Source organism: Halyomorpha halys, unplaced genomic scaffold (genome assembly GCF_000696795.3).
Source record: "Halyomorpha halys isolate HHAL.00 unplaced genomic scaffold, Hhal_1.1 Scaffold80.1, whole genome shotgun sequence".
Taxonomy (NCBI): Eukaryota; Metazoa; Arthropoda; class Insecta; order Hemiptera; family Pentatomidae; genus Halyomorpha; species Halyomorpha halys.
In genome coordinates this window covers 569,625-591,000 of record NW_027110435.1, presented here as the reverse complement: position 1 = coordinate 591,000, position 21,376 = coordinate 569,625, and the positions used below count along the sequence as shown (strand labels likewise).

General features: G+C 31.4%; 1 protein-coding gene across 1 annotated transcript; it reads left to right on the top strand.

The window, feature by feature from the left end:
• Positions 1-346: 346 nt before the first annotated feature.
• Positions 347-17,306, top strand: mi (minus). Its single transcript, XM_014439263.3, has 8 exons — positions 347-558; positions 2,857-3,048; positions 3,129-3,174; positions 3,569-3,705; positions 10,683-10,791; positions 12,343-12,435; positions 14,754-14,922; positions 16,590-17,306. The coding sequence occupies exons 1-8, from the start codon at positions 525-527 to the stop codon at positions 16,647-16,649; spliced, it is 840 nt and encodes a 279-aa protein (XP_014294749.1). The 5' UTR covers positions 347-524; the 3' UTR covers positions 16,650-17,306.
• Positions 17,307-21,376: the final 4,070 nt, after the last annotated feature.

Genomic DNA, 21,376 nt, shown 5'->3' with positions numbered 1-21,376 from the left:
TCATAGGGATTCAGGACGAGGAGGAGGTCATCTACATGTTTTTTAGCAAGGATTATTTATTTAACTTTAAGGAGGGCTTGGTCTATAAGAATATTGGTGAACAAACATTCCATGTCAAATGAAACAAGTATGTAGTGGTCAGTGATAGTGAAGGATAATAAATGATCGCGGAGGTGAAAGTGTTTTTTTTTAATTTATATCACGAAAAATATAATATTAAGTGGGTACCTGCTTCAGAAAATTTTCAAGGAGCATTCAAAGTTGAAGAACTAAGTAGCTCTATTCATAAATCGATTATTTGGGTTTTTTAGAAAAGATGTCTACAATCGAATTATGGAGCCAACATTCAAAAAGGTCAGTTGAGAATTGACCTCATCTCGTTCAGTGTGGTGTTTGTGTTATTTGAAGTGCAGCGTTTTTAGATACTTGTTTAAAACAGAACTTTGTACATATGGCCCTTAGGATTTACTAATTAAATTATCTTTGAAGTACTGATAATAAGAGTTGATCGACATTTTAGTAGAATGGAAGGTTATGTGTCTGATGAAGACATTTTTGGTAAGTAATTAGTTTTCTATGAAATAAGTTGACAGGTACTTCGATTTTGGCTGTTATAAATGAAATAAATAACTTTAAAATTTTACAGATATTGAACAAAATAGTAACTTACCTCAGTTTGTAGTGTTGTTTAAGTAATATTTTTTTAAATATTGAGGTTTGACAGGAAACTATTTTTGGTTGCACTTTTCTTTTATCGTTTATATATTTGTGATAAGTAAATGTTTTTGATTTCTATTAAAATAATATATTCAGCTTACACTAGAAACTAAAATTTTTTTTTTGGTGTAAAATATCATGTGACGACACAATTGAAACTTGTGGAGGGTGTTCACTTGTCTGAACATAGGGGAATAAGTCAGGGATTTTTTAAGATTAGGAATAAGTCAGGAATTCACTACAAGTTTTACTCAAGTTGAGAAAGTCTTCTTCTGGACCATCTTAAACCAAGTAAAGCCCCTTAGTGTTGAAAGATATGGATGCCTTCCAGATTAGAGAATTATTTTCTGAACAACTTTAAGGCATCAACTGAAATCAAACCATTGAGTTTAAATCATTTTGTTTAATAAGTGGAAAGTGACAAACATTAAGAATAATTAAAACAGCTGTGTATTTGGAACAGGTAGTTTTCTTGATTTGCAAAATCACAACTTTCTTTTGTGTTCTTGTGTCATTTTACTTTAATGGATTTATGGTGTAAAGGTGGTACTGAAACATTATGAGTTCTAAATTTTAATAACTTTGGCAGTTAATGAAGGGAACTTCTTTTAAGAGAGTTTAGCCAAATAGAAAGATATAGAAACTTATAAGACCTTTCAGTGGGGCAATTTAATAATGGTTATTGTTGTTTATCTTATCTTTTATAACTGATGCATTCATAATTAATTAATAATACATTAGAAGTGCATAATTAAAATGTTATAGTGGTTATAAGAAATGCTCACCAGCTGAGAAGATAGAGATGTTTATTTGACTAAGCCTATGACTGCATAATGATTTATTTCCTTAATTTAAAAAACATTTGTGATCTGATGCTTGAAAGTTTTTGAGATTTAACATACTTTATTGTGAGAATTAAAAAAAAAAATTCATATGCATTAAAACATTTCACCGTTTTAATTTTTTAATATCAGTTTGAATAGTCTGCATTTTATGTGCCAGAAGATTGAAAAAGCAGAATTTGTGACAGGAAATCTAATGTTTTGAAAGATTTTATCTTCGAAGCTTAATCTTAGACAGGAAATTAACACATTGAATGGTGTTATTGGATTAATTGGCATCCCATTATGTCATAAATGACTGACATTTTCCTATGATAAGCAGCCATAATAACATTTTTCTGATTTCTTCTTTGGGATGAAGGTCTGGTCTAGCTTTTCCTCTTCTGTATCCCATGTGGTGATCCCCTATTATAATTTTTATTTAAGGCATATCCAGTTTAATCTGTCTTATAGACTAACAAAAAGAGCACTAAGCCTATTTAAATACCATATTTAAACATGGAAACCTTATTTAGGAGAAACAGATAAGGTCTTTGTTCCAAGCCTCTGTTTATTTATTCAAGAAAAAACAAAAATAATAGCTACTACCACACTTTTTGCTGCATAGACCCCTGTTTCTATCTTAATCTGACTGACCTAAAATTCTCTTTCTTCAAGAAATTTCATCAAATTTTTGACCCTTTGGTGACATCTTACTGTGAGAAGGGAGTTATTGGGAATTTTTCTGGTACATGTGTTAGTGTTTCAAACATAATCACATTTTCAACTGAAGAAAATAACATCTCTAACTGTTTGTTGGTTCTTGAGACTCCATACAGATTATAGAGTTTCATCTACACTTTTACATAAAATCGATATTGAGTTTCAGAGCATTAAGACTATTCCGAACCCGACAGTACTTGATTCCAACATATATATTTCCGTTGGTTTTTGGGGTCTCTTTAAAATGGCAAATACCAATTGCTTGCTCTGTGTGATTGGCTCAGTCTTCAAATGGATTGTCTAGACTACTAGTCAGTGATATGGGAAGTCACTAGACTGTCATAGAGTTCTTATTTTCGGGTGTTCCTGACCAACACCTCTCTTGCCCCACTCAGCAGTTTCAGCTGGAAATATCAATGCCAAGTGTCCTAACATTATGTCTTGATTTTAGTTTTTAGTGATTTATTGTATAATAAAGAAATTTTTTATTTTCCAAAAATGTTTATGAAGTTTTTACATTTATAATTACCAGCAAGCATATTTTTAAACAATATTTTTAAACACCTTTTTTATTAAATTAAATCTTAATTTTCAGCTGATGAGGCTTCATGCTCAAAAGTGGTGTTATCCTCTCCTAAGACACCTATCCACAAAGAATCTGCTGAAGTTTCCCGTTTAAAGGCAATGATGGGTGGCATACCTCCTCCTCCAGAAATGACCAACCCTGCAATTGATATGTCAGCGATGTTATCCTCTTGGTATACAAATAAACATCTTTGGTGGGATGGTAATTTTTTATTTTTTCCTCTTTGTGAACTGATAATATCAATTTTGATATCATGTATTCAGTATATTATGTTTTTTCAGGTTCATTAACCTCTGCCGACAATGTACAAAATAAATTTGATGTTTAGTGAGTATTAGTATGTTACTTAGATTTTTTTAATGGTTAGTTTTAATAGTAACTATAATATACTGTTAAATAATTTTTATAAATTTTATTGCACATCAAATTCAGTTTAAAAAAAAAAGTAATGGTTATTAATATTGGACATTGTATATACTTTTTTTAGTAATGTATGATTTTAATTTTAATAACTTTATTAGCCACAATTTTAAAGAGTCTATTAATATCCTTATCTATAGGTGTTAATTATGTAAAGTTTAATTCTTTGTATTTTATTCATTGCTGTTTTCAAGATCTTTGATACTGCTTTCTTCTTTTCTTTGTATGTGAACATTTATTTTATTTTAATTATTGTTTTCTTGCTTACTTTAGTATTTATTAAAATGGTATGCTTTTCCAGCTTAAACAATGATTGTGAAGAGGTTGAAGCACTTCGAATGAAGATAGCAGAAAGACGTATCTCTTCAGAAACTTCTAGTAGTTTTGTTATGCATGAGGTTTTAACTAGTTCAGCCAAGAAAAGACAAAAACGAAATGGTGAATATTTTACGAATATACATTGGCTCCTTGTTATTCAGTTCAATTGTAATTAATGAATTATACCTTAACTTTCTGTCATCGATTATTTCTTGAGGTTAAATTTTTTTGTAACTTGAGGTTTATGAAAACTGTTTATATCCTAATCTGTTAAATTTTAGTATTGATAGTAATTGATCAGAATGACTACTATTTATAATCATTAATAATTATGCTAAATTTTTATGTTATTCATATTTTATTTTACTAATTTAACAAGTTCCTTCCAAAAACTTTTTGTTGAACATTCAGGTTTAAAACAGGATGATTTTGTTTTCTATTCCAGGTCTATTTAATTTAGCTCTTGATTATACCACTAAATTGGCAATACATACTGAGAATGATTTTAATCTGTTTGGTAAAACAAAGCACTTTTAAGAAGCACTGACTTGGATGTGTCTGATGATTTGGTATTGTTAGGTAAAGATGAGGAAACTTTTGTGTGAATGAAATACAACATTATTGGAATGGAATTAGGTCTCAAAATAAATACAGACGAAACAAAACATATGGTTAATAATAAAAACAGTAATATTTTCAGTAGTTAAGATATAACAGGAAATACATTGAGAAGTTTAAATTATTAAATAGAAATTTAAATGGAAGTATAGTAGCTAAAAAAAAGTCAGGAAATGGTTCTCATTTCTCTTTCAAAACAATAATATACTATTTTAGTTCAGATGTCTTGGAGTGATATACTGTTTCTAGTTCAGTGATAAACTGTTGATGATATGTGTGCTGCATTTTGTTTGAGCACATGTGATATTTTGTTTTCTGTCCTGATGATACCAACATTGGGAAATCAATGTCAGTTGGTTATTTGTTTGCCAGTATTTTAGAGACTCAAGGTTTTTTGGTTAGAATCTTTCAATTGTATTTTAACAATTGATTTGTATCTCGTAACGGAGCTTTTGCTCTTTTATATTTAAAAGAAACAAAAAACTATTATACTTTCTACTGTTCTTTACAGATGCATATCGTAGCCGCTATAGCATTCGTAAGGAAAGAACGATGCCTTAAGATTTTTGAAAATAAAGTAATTGACATTATTAGTCAAGGATATTTGACATTATTCTACAAAGAAGGATGAGTTGACTGAGGAATTTAGTTGACTACACTAAGCCGAATTGCATGACCTACACCGGGTAAATATAATTGAAGTTATAGCATCACGGTGACTGAAATGGGCAAGTAAAGTTGGGTTTGACAATGAGTGGTTTATTTTAAGGGTAATCAATGACATTAAAAAATCATAGGAGTGAAAAAAGCTGTAGGTAAGAGGACTGGATTTGATTCAATCTTATAAAGTTGAGTTTTGGTGGGTTTTAGAGTGTCTAATAATGTAGGTATATGGGCAAGATTTGTTCATGTTATCAGTTATTTATTAAAACAAAATTGTTGCTCACGGTATTGAACATCCACATTCATTAGGCCTTGTATTAACAGTTAACATGTTTTATTCTTTTTACTATAGTCACCTGTGAATCATTACAAAATTGTGCAAAGTAGGTTTGATTTGTCAAGTTGGCTCGTTTTAACAAACATAATCTGGATGGTAATGCTATGATGAGTATGATCCCAGCTTTTACCTTAGAATTGGTATATACTTTTTATACTTTGATTCTTGTCATTATAATTATAAATTATAATAAACCACTTTTTTGAGCTATATGTATATTTTTTATTATTATAAATAATTAAGTAACAATATTTTATTTTGTAAGCAATTTGTTTTTAGCAATAGTTTGGCAGTGATTGACCCCAGTATTTGCAAATTCATGCAGATTGAGTTAAAGAAGTGTTTTCATCTCAACTGCTATCTATAACTCAGTTGTTAGTGTATGGGCCTGGCCTACTACTTCTTTTAACTTACATTAAAGAACTATTTGGTCATTGTTATACCATTCAATCGTTAACAATGGATTATGATTTCAGTCCAGTAATTTCTTTAGGCCAATAATTTGGAATACCTCACACTCCACTTACATTTCTAGCACCTCTATTTCCAGAAATAGGGTATTGTTGATTAATGACCAATAAGATTAGTAATTTTATGATGGGCATAAATTACTTTTATGACTTTGAATTACAGATGTTACATGGTTTTGTAAAAACGAATGGCTGAAATCTATATCCACTACATAAGTTTTTTTATTGTTAAATTGTATTTATTAAAGAAGTTAGCCTTTGAGTTTTTTTCTGGAACTTTAATAGAAGTCATTAAAAAAAGTGAGAGGTCTCAAAACTTTGACAAAGGGAAGTCAGCGGATCGAGACGGTAAAATTGGGTTTTAAAGATTTTGGTGCAGACTAAATACCCAAATCCATTCCTTTAGAACGTAGATTGGACCCTGTGTTTTAAAGCCCAAAAATGAACAGTTTTTGAGAAAGGACTCAAAATAGGCACAAGTCATACTGCATAAGATTTGAAAAACCTGACTTTTCCTGTTAGTTATGAGTTGATCATACAGGTTTGGTCTGTAGGTACTGTCATGTACCAATATTCTATGTTGTTTCCTTTAATAGGACATTTCCCCAGATTGATCCTACCACTGTTGAGAAAATCAATCAAAAGTTCTGCCTCCAACAGTACAAATGAGTCATATGTTTCTCGAAAAACAAGAAGCAATAAGAGACATTAGCCTAGTAGTAAAAATATAATTTTATATATTTTAATTTGCTTCATTATGATTTATATTTTCTGGTAATGGGCTTTCTATTTTTTGGCAATTTTAAGAATTTTCAGCGTTTTTGTGAAAAGCTACTCTGAACTTTTTGCAATTTCCTTTATTGATATTTTTCCTGTTAAGAAATAAACCATAACTTCTAGATTTCTGCCATTAGATGAGATTATTTTACTTTTGAAGGAGATGGTCAGGGTTGCTGTCAAGAAGGAAAACAAAATTATTATCAACTATTTATTTATTTTCTGCCAACATTTTGTTCTACATTATAGCTCTTTATCAGGGCTGATATGTCAATCAAGTTAAGTCAATTGTAATTTGAAGGGTCTCTGTTTACACTTCCACCTAACAGTCCTGATAAAGATCTGCAATTTAGATCGAAACGTTGGCTGAAAATTAATAAATAGTTGATAACTGTATTTTCTTCCTTCTTTACCATCTCCTTCAAATCTAGTTATGGTAAATCATTTATATATACAAGATTATTTTACATTTTATAGGTTTCTATTAATGCCTCGGCTAGATCTTGACATCTGGAATTTTTGTTACGGTTTATTGAATGTCCTATTCAAATCAAATAAATTATCCAGCTTGTGTGGGATCATTCTTACGGTAATTATGTGTTCATCTCAATATAATCTGTACTTTCCAGATTTTGGTTCACTAAGAATACAGTACTCAATAAGATGGAATGGATCGAATTCTCAATCAGACCATAAAATTTTCAATTTCTTGATGGAGGATTCAAGCTATATGATTATGTTGACTGAGATATTCTGAGCCAGCTAAACCAGTGTATCTTGAAGTAAGGTTTTATATTGACTGATATTTGTTTATACTGTCAACAATTTTGAGAGATATTGCTATAAATAATTTCTCTTATTCACAAATTTAGCTTGCTAGCATATTTATTTTATGCTCCGGAATATTCTTCCTATTTCTTCTACCAGTTGAATGCCAAAACTTCACATGTTCTAAATCACTATAACATCATTCATTAAAAATGTTTTCAAGAATATTTTGATGTGATTTAATGAAAGTTACTAGAATTAATTAATTTTGGATAAACTAAATAACAATAAAGTATCTGAATCAGATAGCATCCCAGCAGAATTTCTGGAGGCAGGAGACCTGTAACTAATAGAGGATATTAATAGGCTCATAGAACAAATCGAGACCTTAGAAACAACACTACAAAAATGGAGTGAGTCTATTGTACCAATTTTTAAAAAGAAAGGTGACTCAACTCATTACAATAACTCTAAAGGAATCAGTCTACTATATACAGGATTTTATGTGTTCTCAATTGCAATTAGATTTAGGGCCAATTGGTCAACCATTAATATTCTTACTTCAGCAGATGGAAAAATTAAAGAGTTTTGTAACCACATGTGGCAACTCTTTATGGACTATAAAGCTACATATGATTCTGTCATCAAGAGGAATTATGCTATGCTGTGAGAGAAATGGACATCCTAGCTGAACTAATTTGACTTACCATATGTACAAAAAGAATAAAGCTTATACAGTCAAGGTTGGTGGGAAAACCAAAGACTCGGGGATTTTGTCGACTGAGACAAGGGGATTCTCCTGCCCCACTGCTATTCAACTGAGTCCTATATGCAATTAAAAACAGAGTAGGACTCACATATAACAATTTTTAACTATATGATGCTAGTGGTGCTCGAAAGGAAAATTTTAAGACACATTCATGGACCAGTAGAAAAGAATGGTGTGTTTCAACTCAGGAAAAACAATGAACTGTACACATGTTATAATGATCTGGGTGTTCCCCAATTTGTAAGTATGTTAAGAATTAGATGGCTGGAACATTTAATCAAAAGGGGTAAGGAGAGGATAGTCAGAAGACTATTATGGATATCTTAATAGAGAGAGACCTGGTGAAGACCAAAAATCATGTCGAAGGACTGCATCTCCGAGGATCTGAAGAAAACACCACCAGGAATACATATAAGACCTATATGAATGAAAGGGGACCCATAGCTAGAAGGCACATCTCCTGGGAAGGCAGTGTCAATGTGGACATGTACTCCTAGTAGTACTGAATCTTGCGTTTTAAAGCCATCAAATTTACTTTTTTCGAGAGTATGCACAAAGCACCCACTGTAAAAAGCAGTTAAAAGAAAAAAAAACTTCCTTTTTCTGTATATCATGTTATTCTGTAAACAAATAACTACAAAACAATATACATTGTTTGAAAATTTTTGCAATCCTCATCAATTTTGCTTTTTCAAATTAAAATCCTTTTTTTATTCCATATTAAATTTAATGAAGAATCTATTCTTAATATTTAATAATGTGTTAAGAATAGGTAAAATACACGTATAAACAAAATAATGGAGTGAAATTTTCATGAATGCCCGTTTGTACATTTTTAAAATTACTGCGAAGTTATCACTATTTTGCATGAAAATATTACTAAAGATAGGTACCGGCAAAAGCTCTAAAACAAGTCCATGCAAAATTGCAAGGACTGTAATTAGATGTCTGAAAATTGCCATGTTTCGCAGTTTTTAATAATTTTTACAAAGAGTTATTAGCTGATTCCAATTGTCAACAGCTCATCTTTTGTTTCTCACAAAACTATTATATACTTGTGTTTTTCACCGAAAAAGAAGCTTTGTAATTGACCATGAAAAATAAATTAATCTCCTCACTCTCAAGTTTGAGGATTTACATGTTAGGATAAGTAAAACTTGAAAATAAAATTTGAAAAAAAAACTGTCCATTTACACTGCTGTCTCTTTGTCACAGTTTAGTGATGGGCTGCAATGACTAACACTTAAAAAGGTACGAATCGTTACGTTCCACTTTCATTTTAACTGGATGCTGTGGTATGTTTTTTGATGATTTTCATTCCATTCTATCTCATTTGGTTCCTACTCTTTATGTGACATTTTGGCCCAACGACTTTCCTTCTGACTTTGTAATGCAATTTTACTACAGGTCCCCCACATTATTAACTTCAAAATTAATATACAACAAATTCTCAAGATACTTCAAGGACCATACCAAAAAACCCTACTTTTTGGATATTCTGTATCTGAAAACCACAGTTTTTTGTATAAATCATTAATTGTAATGGATTATTTAAAAAACATCAAATGACAGTGAAAAAAAAAAATCACCATTAATTTTTGTAACCTTCAATTAAATTTCCTGTTGGACGACGGTGATATCTGACTCAGAATAGAAAAAAAGCAAGAAAATCAACAGGTGTTGGATACGCTTTTAGGAAGGTATTCTTATTGAATTTCGGGAATAGGAACTGAGGAAGAATTGATTCCCTCTCCTCATACTGTGGATAGACAGCTTTAAAACATGCCGCAATCGTTTAATGTGGGTATAGCTAGTGATGTGTACTGGTCACAGCTATATAGCATAGGGCAGTTTCTGTTGCTTGTTTGTGCTAATTACAAATATTAATAACTACTTTATAAATCTTTAGTTGTCATTTAAGTCATTGTTGGCCTTTGAGTACACCAATAATCCGTCATAGTTAATTTTGATTTACGTCTAGCTACCACTTGGTTTTAGAAAGAGAGGGTTTTAAGCATTAAGTAGTATTTAAAAGATTAGCGAGTGCTACTTTATTAATTTACTTCTTAGTTTTAATAATTTATTCTTTTTTAACTTACATACTTCACAGACATACATACTTCTCTATTTAACATTTTTGTTGATACCATACTGCCTAAACTTCTCAAACATTTGTGCTAAGAAATCAATTGCATTAGCAAATGCCTTAAAAGAGTTTTTTGGAAAAAATATTTGTTCACGAAATATTTTACATTTTGTGTTTTTCCAGCTTGTTTCAATGTTACCATATCTGACACTGATACTAATACTTTATGTTGATAAACTCCAAATTAAATATAAAATAAGGAATAGAAAATAATAATCGAATGGTGGTAAATGTGGTTCAAATGATGAGTTTTATCATGTGAAAGAATCATCTTGTTTTTGAAAAAAAACAACTAATTTTTCAAAAATTAAAATTGATGAAGTTCACATTAAAAAATAAAATGGCTCTAAGCTATTTTAAAATTAATTCATGTTAAAAGCATAAAATAAAGTATATGAAAATTCAATTTTATTTTGTTCAAATTGAATTGAAGATTTATTATTTTTTTCTCTGATGTATTATTTTAAAAAAAATCATTATGAACCAGTTTATTTCTTGGTATGAACTTATTTATGAAATGGAAATACTAAAAGGTTTTTTATTTTTCAGGCTGGGCCAAGTCGCCTGGGAGTAGATTGTCTTATTTGGCAAAAAGAAGAAACACATTTTGTAAGCGGACAAATGATTTATCCAAAGCTAGAACAATCTCAATTATCAAGTATGTCTTTAGTTAATTTTTTTTATATAACTGTTTGTAATTTTTATATAAGTTGAGTAACTTTATTAGTTAATTTTCTGATAGAAATTACCTCTGAACTACTTAGACCTATTAGTCTAGTGATTTTCATATCATGAAAAGTCTTTTAGGACTTTGAGTAAATTTTCATATTGTTTTGAGAAATGAGACTGTTGTTTCAATGTGTTTTCTGATAGCTGTTCATGTTTTATGTAATTTGAAGGGGGGGGGGTTGAGAGGATTTTAATCTACAGGATCTTCTGGGTCCATTTTATTAGAAATAATTATGTTATGTGTCTAAGTCAGAAGGGTTTAAATAAAATATAAGTAGAATAATTAGATAATAATAATTAGAGAAGTATATAGGTAAAGTAAAAATTATAAGAGTAATGTAATAGAAAAAGGCTTAGCTGTTGGAGACTTTTGCACCGAAATGTGGCAAAAAAATGGTAATAATGTTCCTCTGAGATCTAAGTGATACACAGCGATCAGCACAATCCGCATTCTAGAACCATATTGGACCATACCAGTTTGTCAGCTATCGCTATTAAATGTAATGTATTATATACTTGAATAATATATAATACTCATTGTGTTAGGTCAGAACAATAGACAAAATTGACTATGTAAATACAATTAAGAAAGAGGATTGGAGAAAGGCCTGCAAAGATTTAATTGGAGACACTTTCTTTTGCTAAACTGTGATGGATAAAATTTGTTTTATACAGATCCATTTCACTATGTAGAGGTTACCATTCCGAAAATTTGTTGCATCAAGGTTTTCATGCATGCCCTACTTTTTATGCAGAGATGAATTTTTCATTAAATATTATGGCTAGTTGAAGAGGATTTCTAAATATCCCCTGTTATCATGGAATTGGTTATACGGAGTTTCCACTGTATTTTAAAAATACATTCATATTCTTCAACACATTATGTTGTTTTCCTTTAATTTTGCACTTAGTGTTTTAATTTAAAAGTAATACAATATCAATATGACTCGAGCTTAATTTCTACAAAATGTATATATATAAATTATTTAGGCCTATTGTGGGGCTGTGTAATGTTTACTGCCCTCTAAAAATTCTATAATATTGCTGAATTTCTATAGCCTTTTATGATTAATTCACGAAACTTGAAGTCTACAATGTGGTCCATGCCAAAGTGAATGTATCTTAGACATGCTAACTTTACATTGAGAACAGCTGAAGTTGTTGGCCCTTGGCTGAACCATGCTCTTTTAACTTTGCTACTAGATATTTGACTTTCTTTTCTGCTTCTCTTGAGGAAAGACATTAAAGTTCCATTCCGAGATCCCTAGGTTGCATCTGTCCTGTTTTACAGTTAAACAAATTTTTTATTTATTTTCCCTTATTTATATAGGAAATTTATAACAATCTCTTCAACTTGAACTGTAGTTTTCTTTTTAAGGAAAACTTTTATTAATTTAATTGAATAACCTGATATCGATAACTTAAAACAATATGAAATTTAATATTTCTTTTGTTTAAATCTAATTTAATATGGTTTTAGGGATGATAAGAAGAAGTACTCACAAGGTGGACAGCTTTATTTGAAGCGGGCTCTCTTCCAAAGCCCAGATAATTCAGATTTTACAACTCCAATGTAAGTACAAGTTTTTCTCCCCCATGATGTAGAAATAAAGATTCTGTATTCTCTGCAAATGATTTTTTTAATTATATATTCATGGAAAAAAAGTATTCTTCATGTATATTTTTCCTCCTATTTTATAGTTGGTCTAAAATATTGCCATTTAAGTAATGAAAAATATAATAAATTTTAAAAATGTTTACTTTGGAAGTAGAAAGTGATCAAGAAAATTTATTTTTGAAATAAATAATCAATCTTTATCCTGGGACACTTGATCCCCTAAGATTAATAGATTGGATAATTTCAAGAGCATTTGCATTTGTCTGGTATCAAAATTAAATAAAATTATAATAATAATTATATACATAAAATATGAAAAAAGGTACATATTTATGCAAGTTTATATTGATATTTATTATTTACAATTTTATGGAAGATTGATAGTCGAGGAGATGGGTATAAAACTTAAAGATTTTTAAATGAGGTTTAAGGAGGAAGTTTTACGATTGGATATGGGTAAAGAATTCCAAAATGAGGTAGTTCAAACGGTAAAAGATCTTTCAAAGGAAGCAGTTCAACAGTAAATAAACTGAGTGCAATGTTTTTTCAAGCCTGTTCCCTTGGTCGTTCGATAGATTTAATAATAAATTAATTAGATTGTCGTTGACTTTCTTTCTGATAATAAGTTAAATTAGGTACTGAAGGTGCAGAGGGTAACAACTGAGGATATATAATTTTCTAAGTTAAAAAGTCAGTACTTTTTACTTTAGAAGTAGAAAGTGATCAAGAAACTTTATTTTTGAAATGAATAATCAATCTTCATCCTGGGACACTTGATCTCCTACGATTAATTAGGATTAGATTGGACAATTTCAAGTCTTTAAATTGTGATTTTTACTATATTATTGTCCTATATATAATTAAATAAATCTGTAGTTTCCCGAACTGTTATCCCCAATGTTATGTGTTTATATATATATACACACACACACACATAACATTGTATATATTGTAACAATGTTATCTGGTTGATCGATTTTAATTGAAATTATCGATAAATTAAAATAGATGTTTTTGGATAGTGTGTAAAAAAACCTGTATCCTGTACAGAATTATGAATCCTGTATCTTGCCTTTTCTACCTTGATATCATTGAAATTTTCAATAGCTTTCCAATCCTTAAGCTCATTCCCAAGGAAATTTCCTGATAAAATGATGGTTAAAGTTTTATATATTCGAATTTACTACCTAATATTCTCTCCCGGTACATAAGTAATAGTGAAATCGGTCTCGATCACTTGATACAGAAGTTTAACATGAAATTCAAAATGAATTAAAATAAGGTAACACCAGGTAGGCTAACCACAAGACTGGCGGGTTGCAGGTTGAGTTTAGCTGGTATAGAGGATTGTTTGGTGAGCACAAGATGAAACTGTAATAGTTATTTAATTGGTTCATTAGATTTATTTTTGTGGTCCCAGATATCCTCACTGGCATTCTGAACAAGGGTGGCTTTATTATAATTTCCTTTTATATAATCTTATCTTGCTTGAGAAACAAAACATCTTTCTGCATTCTTGACATCCTCAACCTACATTCTACCATCCACCTCTAATATACAAGATCTTAACCAACCAATTATGTACCCCTTCTTATAAAAAATTCTTTGAAAAATCTTTCAATCTTCAATCAACAGACGAGCAATCTTCTACATGCATGTGAAGAATAAATGTCTGTGTAAGTTTATATAAATTGTGCAATAAATTTACTTATTTTCAATTTTTATTTTGCCTATTTATTATTTGTCTTTTAGTTTGTCATTTAATTAAATTCCCATGCCAGACAAAAATGTCTTGAATAGTGCAATCTTGTTGTTCATAGGGGACTAGCATAAGTGTTCCACAATTAAAATTAGTTTTTCATTTATTAAAAATTGCATTAGACAAAAAAGGAATCAGAAGATTATATTACTTTTGTTGAGTTGTGAGATAATTTGTTTAGATTATTATTTCTTTTTTTTTAAATTGATATCTTGGTATACACGTATCTCATTGCTTTTGAATGTTCTATTTTAAATTATTTCATTTATTTCATTCAATTCTTCCAAAATTATTCAGTTATGGTAAAAATCCACGGATTTTTATTATATTTAATTTAATATATAAGAAGATGGTCAGTTGTAAACTATTTTTGTTTCACTTTTGACCGCAACCCTGACCATCTTCTTATATATCAATTTTTACAGTCAACTATATATACATATATTTAATTTAATAGGTTTACTTAATTGTTTTATTAACTTTAATAGTAATTGTAATTAATCTTTTATTACAGCCCAAGTTCCAAAAGGCCACGGTTGATGTCGTTTAATGATAGATCTCAGAGTCCTATAATTCCAAAGGAAACATTTGGGAATACTGACTCCAAACTTCGTACCTGCACTAGGAATTTAGAGTCTGAATTTGACAAATTCAAGTGTGAAAAAATTCTTAATCCTAGACAGGTAAGTTTTAGGTTTTTATGATTTATATTTATTTACTGTTGTATAGAATTTTTTTAGAAATTTATTTATCAACATTTACATAAAAATACATCTAATAAATTGGTTATTTGATTACAATGGTCAGATACAGGCCTGTAGAGATACTACCCATTGGCAGTACTCTTATAACATTTCTACATTAGAAGTTCTAGAGGCCTTTTTCTTTTAGGCGCCTCCGAGGATTGTTAGGAATGGAATGAAAGAGAAAGCAAGGTTAGAAACCAGTGGGTTTGGGTGGTTAGTGAGTTTATAATAGAAGGATTGATGTCTGGTTCAGTAAGAATTCAGGAATTCTTAGGTTTAGTGGAGCCCCAAAGCTCAATTCTGTATGTTCAGATAGGCCTCATTATAGTCATGTTGATTAGTCTTTTTTAATAGATTGAAAGTTTAGACCATTTGTCCAGTCAATATTGTAATAGTCGGAATCAACGTGCAGTTTCCTGTCTTTTCAGTCTTATATGAGGATTCCAAGATAGTCATTTGTCCAGATGTATTCCAAGGTAGCGGATCTGTGTGACAAGAGTAAGAGCAACACTGTTAAAGGATATTGTTGAGCAGTTAGTAGGTTTACAACAAAGGGTAAAGATTATTTGATGGGATTTGTTAGAGTTTATTTTAATCCTCCAATTTTGACTCCATTCTTCAAGGGTTGTGATATGAGATTGGAGAGTTTGGGATAGGATTAAATGTTTATTATTAACTGCCAGGTAATGCTAAGTTTATCATTCAACGACTTGTTTCTGAACCACCTCAGTGTATTGTGGCATCAGTCACTGCAGTTTACTCTATGACTAACATTACCAGATATTTTCTCCCCAAAGTGAGTAACTCTGATTGTTGTTTCTTGGGGGAAGGGGAAAGAAAAATGCATACAATTTTTGTGTTAATGTTGTAAAATTAAAAATTCTATTGCCATACATAAACTTTTCTATACTTGGTAGTTGATGAGAGGTTAGTGTTTGAAAGCTGTGTCTGATCTTGGTTAGATGTTCTTTTATAACAAGTTGAGAATTGATAAATGTTAGACCAAGTTGTAGTTAGTCTGTTGCTCAGGTTCTCTTCCCTTCATGGGAAACAATGGCCTCACTGTATAGCCTCATAGGGCCTTCTATTTGCATATAGTGAAACCACAGATTTACAATAAACCCCAAATCTTCCTGATTATTGAGCAAACCAAGATCTTCATTCAGTTAATCTGTTTCCTATTAATATCTCCACTGCTGGGCCATTATCACTACATTTATCCAGATTGCAATAAATGGACTTTCAAAGAGACAAATTTATATGCAGTATTATTGTGATTCTTGATGCAGAATCTCCTCAATAAACTTATTTGTCACTGAATATATATTCAATATTAGAGCTTATAGCTCAATGAATTTTTAATTACTCATTTAATATATTTTTTCATTGTACAATATTTATGTTTAGTTTAAGATAGTTTACTTATAAGTTTAATAATTTCGATCATCTACATTATGATATTTTTTAATTAATCTATTTAGCATTTGATTTTTCTATTTGTATAAAATACAAGTGTTATGTTTTCTTTTGTATATATTTTTTCCAATTATTATTTGTATCAGTTCATAATTTTTGTGTTGAAATTATGTATTGATTTGTTTCAGAAGCAACTTTGGAGCAGGGCCCCACTTGCAGCTATTACTACTAAATTAAAGATTTTGTGACATATGTTTATCTTTGTAACATTTACTAATTAATAAATATTAAAAATAGCCTATATATTTATGCCTATGTATATAATGTAATAATGTATATGATGCCTATGTCAACTGTAATATGTGTGTGTCTGTATGTTTATATGTAAGCATACATTACTTATTATATCATTGAATTTCAGCTTAATTGTTTATAATTGTAGAATTTATTTTATTTAAAATTAAATAAACAGTTTTTTTGTGATGAATATTAGGTTCTGTGATTATGGTAAAAAAATATTTATTTTTTTTCAGGCTCATTAAAGACGTTTGTGAGGAATACTTTTTTTAAAAGTCTGATTTGTCTGGTGCTGAAGTATTGATTTTTAGTACGGTATTGAATTGATTTTTAGTATTTTTGGCAGTTTCCAACAAAACATAATGGTTCCTCTCAAATGTTTTTGAGATTTTTTTCATATCTCTACTATTTGCTAACCTCTTCTCTTCAAATGATATATGAAGTCTACAAATTTTAAACTGTATTGTAATGAAATGTTCTATCCAGTTTGAAACGTAAGTCTATATTACTGTAACACCTTTATAGACCATAATTTCTTTTTCACATTTTTTGCACTGTAATGTGGTATTAAGAGTCTTAATACAATATATAAAAACTTGGTGATTTTTTTTATGGTGTATTATTACTGCAGTAATATGGTTAGTATATCAACCCATATGCGGGCTGGGGGTATTAAAAGGTTATAATTCCCATGAATTCTGTATCTATTTTTTTAAATTTAGATGTGCTGTTTCAGGTGTAATTATGTTTTAATGTATTTGGTGATTTTTTTTTTGTTTGTTATTACTGCAGGGATGTGATTGGTTTATAAACCAGAGTAGCATGTATTGTTTGGTTTCACCTTAAACGCTTCTTCAGTACATGTACTATCTGGCAGTAATATCAATAACTTATTTTATAGGGTTAAACAAAATATAATTTAAAAAACAAAAATTATTTTTGCGGAATCAGATGGACCATATTGTTGGGGCATATAAATTTAGTTAATTTCTTTAGTTCCTTGTTTTGTTGTTATGGAATTTTTTTTCTCTTTTAGGGAATGGAGTTTAGCAGAGAAAAATAATAACAAAAAAAAAAAAACCTTTTGATAGTTCAGAAGCTGAATGCACACTGGTTGAAATTTCAGCCATTTATAATCTACCTGAAACTTTCTATCATCACTTGGATGAATGACTCCCAGTTTACCAGAAGCCAGCGTACTAGTTTCTCATTACCTTCCTTTCCACAATCATTGCCCGAATTTTGCCTTATATCTCAGTTTATGTATTACTGTGGTGCAATAATTACTTAAAGCAACCGGTATCAGACTGCATACTAGAAACAGAAACTTTTAAATTGATATTCAAATAATTAGGATCTTAGGCGGGCTACAGGTTTTCTTTTTTGGTTCTAATTGTAAGAGATGATCCACCTAATGGACCCATTTTTCTATAGGTTCTATTGACATTTTGTTCAGTTTCTCTGTATTCTGACCTGATTACATTTTTTTTTGGAACTTGTTGATTTTATTTTCCATCTATATATAAAATTAAACTGAAAGTTAGGGGTATCTGATACTCACACCTGAAACATTAATTGTATCAGTAATAGGTAAACATAGGCATACACAGGTGTCTGTTATTGGTGCTCATACATTATAAATAATTTGTTACCCTTTTTCTTAGCTAATTTTGTTAATAGAAACCTGTAAACTCTCATTTTAAACTTCATATCATAAAATATCTAATATTAGACAGGTGTGTATAAAATTGGTGTTGTGTGTGTTACTGGGACAGATTTTTAGTTGAATATATGAGATTAAAGTTGAGCAAGTGACAAAACTACATAGCGATAGGGCTGGAGAAAGAAAAAAACGAGCAGGAGAGTCTTAAGTTAAATTATTAAATTAATTATAATTGTTATTGCATTCATAACTAATAAAGATTAATGTTTTTAAATATATTTTTACTCTGAAACTGGGTTAAATATATTTTCTTATAAAAAATTGAAAGAGGTCAGACCAGTAGTTAGTTCCAGAAATTCAGCTTCTAAGAATCCATGAATTTAGAAAGTTGGCATCCAAATTTAACAAAAACGTAAAATTTCTGTCTGATACTTGTGATTTTATTCTACTGTCTCAGCAAAAAATACTAAATATAAACAGTGTTAAATAGAAATTTTCTGTTCCACTGTTTCTTGGGATCAGAAAGCATTTTGACAAACAAGTGGTAGGTACATGATTCAAACCTATTTTCAGATATGCAGTTATGGTCAGAGCAGATGTGAAACAGAAAGGATTCCCTCTCACTCCACAAAAATACAAGTACCTATGATTTTTTTTCTGGGGGGGGAGAAGGGAATACAAATTAAAGAAGGGATAGGTATGCATTCTTTTTATTCAAATTATAAAGAGATTTTATTGGGATCAGCAAATGCGGCTAAATTATCAGAATTCTACTGTAATAATAATTAGTTTTAAATCCAAAATGTTTGACGATTGTTGCAGTTTGTAGTAGGTTTTAAATTTCAAATTTCCCAACATTTCGTGTTCCTAGATTATTGAGAAAAGGCACCCCCTACCTCCTCCCCCCTGTAGTGATATCCCTTTTCCCCTCCACCATAACTCTTTAAGTCAAAATCGTACTGAAATGTGGGTTCATAGATTATTTTGGGTAAATGGGTCGATAAAGTTTACTATTATTGGTGTAAAAAAATCTGGTAATAAGGTTTCGCACTACTTTCCGCACCCATATTCAATTTCATAAATGTTATGTCAATCAGAAGTAATTTAGAGAATGAGTTGATGACCTATGGTTAGTTATGAGTGTGCAGCTATTAGTAAGGATATGAAAAAATAAATATTTTACGATTTTACTTTGACCCTTGGAGACATCGCGTGTTTATAAGAAAATCTGAAAGCTTATAGTCTTGTTAAGTGGTTTTCCGTATTTGGGAGGTATCGGATATATTTTTTTCCTTTATATCCGAGAGTAACTCATGTAAGTTTCAGCAAAACAATCATATCTCGACTTCTCTGGTTAGCTGGTGACACAGGTCGTAAGGGAAGGAAGCTACTCTAGAGGCCACTAGATGCCGTTAATGATTTCCACTTTCGTGGTGGAAATCACGGAAACGCACGTTTGTCGAGTGTGTGCAAGAAATGATAGATGCCCGCGTCCAGGAAGAAGACTCAGGAATGGAGACAGACAACGGAGGATGGAGTAGTGATGTATACCAATCCTAGGAAACACAATGATGCCTTGGAGAAAGAGAGAGCAGAAGGAAGGCGACAGGGAAAGAGGCACAGGTGAAAGGAGAACGGACCAGGCCAGATCAAGAAATGGAAGTTCCAGGAAGGAGATGGGGCGGAGCGCTCGATAGCATACATTAGTTGGTGACTTCAGATGCGGAGACTCGTTACAGCGCATTAGAAAGGGAATTGTAAGCTAAAGTATGGGCCGTAGAACTCTTCCGTCCCTACGTATTTGGAAGAAAAATTAGGATTCGGATGGATTATCAGCCTCTACATTGGGTGGGGAAACTGAAAGAATTCTCAGCTCAGGTTACCCGCTGGAAGGAACTCATTTCCAAATACAACATCGAAATAGTCTATAGGCCGGAGAAAGAAAACTGATTATCGTGCTCAACTACAGTGAACCGTCCGGGGATCTGCGGTAATTTTTGCGAGAATGGACGCCTGGGAGGGAAGTAATCAAAACGCGTAGGCGGATTAGGTGGGACCGTCATCAGTGGACGAGAATGCGACCGAAGGAAGACCGGCGGAAATAGAAAAAGTGGACGCAATCATAGATGATAAACGGAACAGTTGGGAGTAGATCAAACATTCTTTCGTTGCACACGGCTAGAGGACACATTGTGGGGCATAGAACAACAGAAGGACGTAACTCTTGCCTATCACCAGGGCACGACGAATCACATTGAAGATCCAGGCCCTGTGACCAAAATATTTTTGCTGGGCTATAAAACGAACGCTCCTGGAAATAATAAGGAGCTGTGTTGTTTGTCTGAGCGCCAGATATGATTAAGCCATAAAAGATGAAACTCCAACTACGGACATGGCGTCAGTCGATCCGCAGATGGACACCTTAACCTAGAAGGGATACAAGGTGGACATGGCATTCGAATCAGGGACAGATGAGCCGATGTAGTACCAGGGGCATTAGGCACGTTGTTCTAATTTTATGAAATTTCTGGTCGGATTTCAGGGAATTCGTCAATGCAGCAATTCGGGACGAGATAAAAGCAGTGGAGTTGGTCTGGCACCTCGGGATGCCAGAAACACAAGGGTGGAGAATCGAATGACAACACATATTATAAATAATTACTTGCGGGTCTATTAGTTTTTTTTCTTTATAACCCTCTTCCTGGTCATTCTGACATACGGAGAGGAGTGGTTATCTACAGGTTACCACTCTATCCTCACCATGGTGGAAGGTCAAGTTTTCATTTCATGTGACCACCACAGAATGGTTTAAACCGACGCCGCTACAAACGGCCCGAGTCTATCAGTTGGACAAGGGGTTAGAGCCCGACGACGCGATGGTGAGAACGATTGAGGCTTATAACCATTTCATACATGTAGTTACGGAGTTTCCCCTTTCGAAGTTCTGTTAGTGAGGCGGGATTATTGGAAAAGATTACTGGGAAATTATTCATAACAGAGAAGCACTATACGATG

What these genes read in the sequence shown, in the direction of transcription:
- mi (XM_014439263.3), top strand. Translation starts at nt 525, where the DNA reads ATGGAAGGTTATGTGTCTGATGAAGACATTTTTG. An exon ending in TAAACATCTTTGGTGGGATG is followed by an intron (nt 3,049 to 3,128) that starts GTAATTTTTTAT and finishes ATGTTTTTTCAG; the next exon opens with GTTCATTAACCTCTGCCGAC. An exon ending in GAAAAGACAAAAACGAAATG is followed by an intron (nt 3,706 to 10,682) that starts GTGAATATTTTA and finishes TTTATTTTTCAG; the next exon opens with GCTGGGCCAAGTCGCCTGGG.